The sequence below is a fragment of the Sinohyriopsis cumingii genome, chromosome 7, assembly GCF_028554795.1.
Source record: "Sinohyriopsis cumingii isolate HCF-2022 chromosome 7, ASM2855479v2, whole genome shotgun sequence".
NCBI lineage: Eukaryota > Metazoa > Mollusca > Bivalvia > Unionida > Unionidae > Sinohyriopsis > Sinohyriopsis cumingii.
This window is the reverse complement of record NC_142967.1, coordinates 117672482-117681499: the sequence shown is the minus strand read 5'-3', so window position 1 is coordinate 117681499 and position 9018 is coordinate 117672482. Positions and strand designations below refer to the sequence as shown.

The 9018-nt window shown below is 34.4% G+C and overlaps 1 protein-coding gene across 1 annotated transcript; it reads left to right on the top strand.

Moving 5' to 3' along the window:
* The first annotated feature begins 212 nt into the window (after positions 1 to 212).
* LOC149796004 (uncharacterized) lies at positions 213 to 8272 on the top strand. The gene is made up of 2 exons (XM_089965925.1): positions 213 to 328; positions 6362 to 8272. Exon 2 carries the CDS (start codon positions 6379 to 6381, stop codon positions 7471 to 7473), a length of 1095 nt encoding a protein of 364 aa, XP_089822051.1. The 5' UTR covers positions 213 to 328; positions 6362 to 6378; the 3' UTR covers positions 7474 to 8272.
* The last annotated feature ends 746 nt before the right edge of the window (positions 8273 to 9018 follow it).

The following is a 9018-nucleotide window of genomic DNA, read 5'->3' as shown; positions in this document are numbered from 1 at the left end:
ACACAAATAAGGGTGCGTATGTACCATTTTTATAAATTTAAATATCAAAACAATGTTAATATATCATAATGTATATGAATATGTATAACATAAACAAAACTAAACAGACTTCGCCTGCCTGTGTCTGACTTGGCGGTGTTTATTAGGACCCGTGTTTTGCTGAATTCCTTCTAAACTCCGGAATGTATCTCTCGCGTTGCTACCTATGTTGGTAGTAGTCTCGAAGTGGGCTTGTTAGCTTCTGGGACTCTATAAAAACATTATTTCCATCATTTCCGGGCTCTCTACACGAACCTTTTTAGCGATATCAGTACAGTTTTATAGCTATGTAAGTTAAAAGTTGACATTCAGAATTAAATGAAACCAGAAACGTAATAATTAACGTGTATGAACCATATATGGTGCAGTTTTGAAACTTGAACAACACGCATATATTAGCCTAGGTACTCCCAATTTACGTCAATGGCATGGGTGCCGGACAAATGCTGGATACTAAAATGATTCAGAATCACGATTCTGTGGCTTTTAACTTTTTGCAGCTGCTTGAGTAAGAGAATTTCTCCGTATTAAATTACTCTATTATAAACTCGACCTAAGTGCTTACTATAGTACAATGGACTCCTCGGTTTTGACGCACTTGAGCTTTATTTTCACCTTTTCGGAAATAATACCATTTCATTATGATACATCTCATTACGGTATAAATATAAGTAATTTTAGCACAGAATGGATAACAGAGACAATGATGTAGTCCTTAATATTCTTAACAGTCGAAACAGTTTTACTGGTGCAGTTAGCAGTAGTGAGTCTGGCAATGGTTGCCCATTATGGGCGGAAGCTGGGGAGATAATGAATCATCTGCCTTTTTTTTATTCATACACTGATGAAGAACTCAGTTTTAGATAATAATAAAAACTAGTTTTTCATGAAATCCATTTAAGATATAAAAATGTGAAGATTGTTGGAGAGATCCATCATTTACGATGAGGACGATTTTACCAATAGAACTTTTGGGCTCGAGAGTGGCTGTTTAATTCTCATTCCCAGCTTTTCATTTTTGACTGCTCCTGTGGCCTAGTAGTTAGAGCATCTGCCTCAGATGCGGGAGGTTGTGGGTTCAATCTCCGGCCGAGTCATACCAAAGACTTACAAAAATGGTACTAACAGCTGCCTCGCTTGACGCTCAGCATTAAGAGGTTAGTGTTAGGACTGGTTGGCCTGGTGTCAGGATAATGTGACTGGGTGGGACATCACACTATATGTCTGCGACATGATGCCCCAGTGCTAGACATTACTATAAACTGCCACACTGCAGACATCGTAGTGATATGACTGAAACATTGTTAAAGCTACGTAAAAATCCAAATCACAAACACACACACTCATTTTTATCACATTTTAAAAGATGTATATATAGGTGCTTGTAATGTGTGATAAAACATAAATTAACTTATTATAGCTATGGCGACTGTTACAGTGGCCTAGTGGTTAAAGCGTCCGCCTCAGATGCGGGAAGTAGTGGGATCGATCCCCAGCCAAGTCATACAAAAGATATAAAAATGGTGCTAACAGCTGCCTCGCTTGGCGCTCAGCATTAAAAGGTTAGTGATAGGACTGGTCAGCCTGGTGTCAGGATAATGTGACTGGGTGGGACATCATGCTACATGTCTGCGGCATGATGCCCCAGTACTAGACATCACTATAAAATGCCACACTGGAGACATTTTAGTGAAAAATTGTTAAAACTACGTTCAAAATCCAAATCACACACACACTCTTCTTCACAAACATTAGCATTTTATAAGTGTATCAATTTTTACAGGTAGAAGTCTAGTTAATCTAACCCATTTACCTTCAGACTTTTTGCAGGTAGCACTCTAGATAATCTGGCCAATTTACCTTCAAACCTTTGCAGGTAGATTTCTAGTTAATCTGACTTATTTACCTTTAAACTTTTGCAGGTAGAATTCTAGTTTATCTGGCCAGTTTACTTTCAAACATTTGCAGGTAGAATTCTATTTTGTCTAACTCATTTACCTTCAGACTTTTGCTGGTAGAATTCTAGTTTATTTGACTCATTTACCTTCAGACTTTTGCAGGTAGCATTCTACTTAATCTGGCCCATTTACTTTCAGACATTTGAGTTTGAGATATTTTATAAATCAGTAGTCAAGAACATTCCACTTCAGTCTGGTCATTGAAAACCAAATTTGCACATACCTTAAACCCTCGAATGTTTAAAGTGTAAAAGTCCAAAAATCAAATTATTATGACATAATCTCGTATTTCATTTTAGCAAAAATAATTATTTTTTATCTATTTTCAACCATTATTGGCACATGTTCTATGACAAAATCTCTAGTAATTCATTTTAGCAAAAATAATTATTTTCATCCATTGATGAATACCAGTTAATTAAATATTTGCAGGCATATAGAACTTTATTCAAAATATATGTAGGCCTTTGGTTCATACATTCAGTGTATGAAACTAATTTACAAAAGTCTCTGTGATTATCACCTGAGGCAGATATGTCAAATAGGAACCAGTAAGAAAAATCTATAGATACATAATATTTTAAAGAATAAATTACTGGGCTATTGGTGATATACTACCAGAAGAGCATCAAAGTTTTTTAGAAGTTTGTCAAGATAAAATTACATGAATTCCTTCAACGTTCTTTCAAAAGGCAAGATAAATATAAGCTGTAGTGGTTCTATATATTACTGAATCAATGATTTCCAATGATTTCTGAAATTTGTATACATTAGGTATTAAAGAATGAAAATTTGACAATAAATTTTGATACAATGGACATTTGACGATGAAGTGAAATTCATTTTTTTACCTCATACATACCATCCAGAAGATCAACAATATATTTAATATTTCTTCTTTGCATTGGTAAGTGTCGCATCTTGGTCTGCAGAATGCAGCTTTAAATTTAAATGGCATATTTAATACCATTTAGTTTACTAAGTTAAGTCTGTTTTCACAATTTTGTATAATTGTACTTAATAATCTCACTTATCTCAGATTTGCCAGTTCTGTCTTTGTTAATTATTATTAATATTATTAATTATGTCTTTCATATTATGAAGAAATAGTATTTCATCTCCCACCCAGTGCTGTAATCAGACATTACTCAATCCTAATCATAATGCACTATTTAACATGGGTTTTGAACTCTTTCCATATTAAATGTGAATTTTTGCCAAAATAAAATATCTCTTATCATATAAAATATATCAATGGCAGATTACCTAACTGTACACCAGTATTAAGGTATTTTGTTCACCTTAGGAATATACTTAAAAAAGTAAATTCAGACACTTTCAAGAGACTGAATATATTCATATCCCAATACATATATTTATGATCAGTAGAATCAAGTTGCTACAGCTGTTAGATGAATCACTGATAAATAGAGCATTATTATGACATCAGAATGTTTTGCTTGAAAAGTAATTACATAATTGAAAAAATACTGTTGTCTTTGCTTTGGTGTGTCAGAATATATCCATAAATCTGCAGTCTTCAAAATATAGATGATCCGTGGTCAGAGGAAGTCTGGGCTACCGTATTAGCTAGTTAGTCTCATACTGATTTGCTAACTTTGAACTGACGAAAGATGACAGAATGTTGACGTTCTCTGGCTAATACCTTTTCACATGGCTAGTTCATAAAGCTATGTGAAAAAATATTTGCAGAATTTTTAAATTTTAAAAGACACCTTTCAGACTAGTGGAATACACCTTTCGCGCTAGTGTCAATGTAAATATGAAAATCATTAACAAAATAAGGGCTTGAGGTGAAACTGCAGTTTTTCAAGTTAACTTTATATATATATATATATATATATATATATATATATATATATATATAATGACCATGTACAGTATAACGAGGGTTTTAGACTTGCTGTCCTCACTCTGAACCTAATATTTTCTTGATTTGTACCCATTTTAAAACAAAGCTTGTGTCCAGTACTTGTGCTTTTGAGCAATGTACCCAAGACTGTTCTATCACCATTTTATAAAGTAGCTCCATCATGGTATTCTACTCCTGATAGAAATTTCTTTTTCCAAAGCTAATCAGAAAGTTTGTATTAGATGTGCATCCATTAAAATTGTGATTTCTTGCTATCAAGGATGATGTCACCTAGCAACAGTTGTATGAAGGGAGCAAATGGATAGAATCAATGTAAAAAAACATCACGATAAAAACTTTTCATTTTATTAGGAAATACCTGTTTAGTTCATATAATAAACAGAGCATCATAACTTGATCTTTGTGTTTGTATTGTTATGTATATTGTATTTGCATTGTTTGTTAGTTTTTTAAATAGTTTTTTTTTATATATAATTTTAGTGGATGCTATTTTAATGTAGGTTTGACTTGACATTGTCCAAACTTAAGTTCATTTTCTGCTTGACCTGAATTGACTTTTTTTAAATTGTATTCTGTAAACAACTAATACATAGCCCGAGTGGTCTAAAGCGCCGTCCGTTACGGATCACTGCCATCTCACCTCTGTCTGCATGGGTTCGAGTCTCGTTTTCGGCTAATGTGGGTATGTGAGAAAGCTTGCCAGTAGCTTCTCGAGGGTCGGTGGTTCTTTCCGGGGTTTTCCCGGGTTCATCCTCCACCATTAATACTGGCCGCCATATAGCCTATCGTGTGCTGAAAAATGGCGTTAAACCCTACAACAATAACAACAACTAATACATAGCTAAATTATTCTCCATGTGTATGGGTTTAAAATTAGTGTTACTATAAATAGAAGTAAATATGTTTATTTGGGTTTAGGTCCGGGTTTGGAATTAGTGTATTTGATATAGTCCAGGTTCTGGTTTCTAATAATAACTAATATTTTTATTTTGCAAACATCAGTTTCATTCTAGAAGGTTATTTTCCTTTAGGCAATATTTTCTTTTAGAAAATGCTAATTGTGACCTGAGGTCAAGTAGAAGACTATATAATCTTGTTACTGAAGGCAAAATTCATTTGTGCTTCAAGTTCTAGAACAAAATTGAGTTGTATTATATGTTGTGTCCAGTATTATTTCAGGCTGGAATCTATTTTCTTAAATTTTTTTAATTGATGTGATTATACTCTCTGGAAATAAAAACATGCTCTGATAAAATTCTTGGATAGAGACATTCATTGGAATTTATAGTGAATTCCAACCTGGAATTATATTACTGGGATTCGACAAAAGACTGTTGGCACATGAACACTCTACGAGCTATTACAGGCACATCATCACCTTTAGTTTTGGATTTATTTTGGACTTCTACTGAATTTTATTCTGGACTTGAAATTATTAGGACTTTTGTCTGTAATTCTAAGATTATTTTGGGATTTAATTTGCTTTACCATAAGTTATTTTTTCTCATTTTTCAACTTACATTCAAGGGAAATAAATTATTTGTTGAATTTTACAATGCTTGTTGCTTATCACTCTTTTCTGTTACTTATTTGAAGAGCATAAACTCGTAACAGTGTCACATCATGGAAGGAAGCTAGTTTTTCATTTTCTTGCCTAAGCAGTTTCGGGCATGAAATGACCAGTGTTCAGCATAGTGAAATTGCTCATAAGGGTTAGGAGTGAAAAGGTAAGTAACATATAGCATATTTTTAAAGTAGTTGTTACTTGCTTACATGGTCCAGTATCTTATAGTATGGCCCTCAGTCATCTGTCAACAATTCCTATTTTCAACTTCTCAAAAACTGCTGGACCTGTTTCAACCAAATTTTGTCGAAGAACATCTTATCATTGAGGCCTTTCATATTTATGCAAACAATGCCAGTCCACTCTCAAATATGGCCACCATTACTAAATATAGAAAACCTTGAAATAAGTGCTTTAAAAAAATGTTTTGCTTAACACCATTTTTCAGCACAAGATAGACTATACATGGCAGCCAGTATAACTAGTGGAGGAAGAATCCTGGAAAACCCTGGAAAGAACCACCGACCAATGAGAAGCTACTGGCAAGCTTTCTCATATACCCATGTTTGCCGAGCCTGAGTTTCGAACCAATGCAGAGAGAGGTGAGATCGCAGTGATCTGGGTTGGTGAATGCTTTAGACCACTTGGCCACTCGGGACCCCCTTTAAAAAATGCAGAATAGGCTTAACAGTTATTGGCAGAAAGCACTGCATTTTTCACAGAATGATGCTAATGAACCTTCAGATATGAATGTCATCAGTAAAAACAGAAAGAAGCCAATGGTGACCAGATATCTGACCTGGCTTACAATAATTAACATTTTACCATTTAACTAAGGGTCTTATATAACAGTTTAGCAACACTGTTATTTCCAGTCATTTCAGTTACTCTAGTTTCTTCTTTCAGGCAAAAAGGTGAATGAAATGGATGAAGAAAGAAAATGGACAGTGCAGATTAAAAGGAAGAGAAAAAAACATCCTAGCAAGGAAAAGAACACACAGGAAAAGTATGACACAAACACTTGCAGGAATAAGCCAAGTGGAATGAAAAGAGATAAACAAAAAGATAACCAAGCACAGCTGAAAAAAAGTTTCCTAAATGTGGTTAAATTGAAGGAGGCGAAGCAGAGTGCTGTTATGAAAGTAAAATGTATCAAGTGTGAATATTGTGAAGAATCATTTAAGAAAAAGAAAGACTACATAGTGCATTCTAAGGTACACAATGAAGCAAAACCATACAAGTGTAAAGAATGTGACAGATGTTTCCGACATAGTGCAGGACTGTCTAACCATCGCCGTGTACACACTGGAGAAAAACCATTTGCGTGTGAACTTTGTGACATGACATTTTCATTTGGGAGCAGTCTCTTTAGCCACAAGCGTGTACATTCAGGAGAGAAGCCCTATGCATGTAAAACATGTCCAAAACGGTTTTCACATATCTCCAGCTTGAAAAACCACACCCGTATTCATTCAGGGGAACGGCCCTATTCATGTGAAGTCTGTGGCAGTACATTCAATCACATATCCAATTTTCAAACACACAAACGGAATCATATGAATGATCGACCGTTTGTCTGCGATGTTTGTGGAAAGGGATTTCTTCACAAGAGTCGATTAGTAATTCATGAAAGAACACACACAGGGACTAGACCTTTCACATGTGAGCTCTGTGGGAAGGGTTTCTTTAGAAGCTCACATTTACAGAGGCATATCAGGGCACACTCGGGGATAAAACCATACACATGTAAATTTTGCGGCAAATCTTTCCATCAAAACAGTGTTTTAATGCGCCATATGGATGTTCACTCTAAGTCACTAGTTACAGAGAAAACAGAGGCACCTCAGAATGAATTTATTATCAAGGATACTGAGGCTTTGGAAAATGACATTATTATAAAAATCGAAAAGGAATTTTTTTCTGTAAAAGCTCAGCAAAGTAATGGAAGACAAATTAATTCCATTACAGTGAAAGAAGAGGAAGAAACTCTAATGAAGAGTACTGAATTAAATTTATGACAGCTGCAAGAAACCACAGACTGAAAGTGTTTTGGGGGGAAAATCAAAGAGTGCCAATCTAATTTTATATTTATCAAATATTTAATATAGTTCACGCTTATTCACATATTAAAACTTACCGTGAACAAAACTCAAGAATATGGCATACTGCTTGATAGTGATGATACCTTAGATGATATACATTATCAGCCTTCCTTGTTATCGTTCAGCAGAGTTAAAGCCCCTGATTGGCAGATTCACCCACTTTCTTCCATCACAATAAATCTCTTTATTATTTAATTTTGACTCCTTGTGCTGCTTTATATTGATGAGACTTTGAGTTCAGTCATCAGCATTCTGCCTCATCATTCAGGACAGTTACAGCTCACGATTTTCAGATCCACCCACTTTCATTTCTGTATAACATCTCCTTTCATTATAATTTATTTTTCAAGTTTCAGCAAAATTTTGGTGTGGAGCTAGGTTTTGATGAGACTTTGACTTAGTTTGATTGTCAGTTTTATTGCATTATTTGAAATAGTTGTAGATTTCAATGGCAGCTCAATATTAAGGATGGAGAGAACATCTGGGACATCCAGGGATGGTCCTGGCTTTTAAAAAGTTGTCACCCCAAAAATCGCCAACCTCAATATTTTGCTGCCAATTTTCAAAAAATGTCACCAGAACAAGTAGTAAATATTTTTCATGTCTATTAATGGTAATATGCAATGTAAATTGAAAAAGATGGGATAGTTATTACTTTATTGATAACAAACAATACGGCCATAATATTACAAAATAAATCATTACATGACTGTTTTGCACTACTTCAATGGTCTTTGCATCCTGCATCACCATTAGTACATATGTATGACTATTGTCACCTGAAATAAATGCATTATCAAATGTAAATTATCTATTTTCCTGACATCTACAGTCTCTCTCTCTCTCTCTCTCTCTCTTGTTTTTTTTTAAAATAGAAACATCAGCTATTAAGCAAATCTATATGCGTATTATTTTCCAAATAATAGTTTTGTAAGGAACTTTAGATAATGACATTTTAATACTAAAACCCTATGATTGTACATTACAATGTAAGATAAGTGATGTATAATGCGACCGTTAATTTGAAGCTTTCAGGAATTAAATGCCTGCCCCCCCCCCGATGGCTAGCTTCACAAAGTACATCTCTGTCAACATGGAGTTCAGAAATTTATTCATGTTTTGCTTGCTTCCTAAATCCCAAGAATGATCACTGAATGCTGTAGACTTTTTCTTAATCAAACTAGGATCTCCATTCCCACCAATGAAACTTACATGAGTCAACATCTGGCATTAATGTACTATATATAAAAGCATTAGTTACCATCATTAAATTAAAAGAAGGAATGAAGAAACATATTACACAGCATATGTGTCCCCCTCCCCCAACTCATTCAGAATAAATGATATTTAGCAAGCAGTGTTATATGCATATATGAGTTAACAATAAGGAAATAAGTTGGGATATAAAATGTGGGAAATAGTATGGTAGCTTGAGACCACATTTGAACTGTTAACATAAAT

Excerpts from the sequence above, each read along its gene's own strand:
- LOC149796004 (XM_089965925.1), top strand. The coding sequence starts at position 6,379 with ATGGATGAAGAAAGAAAATGGACAGTGCAGATTAAAAGGAAGAGAAAA.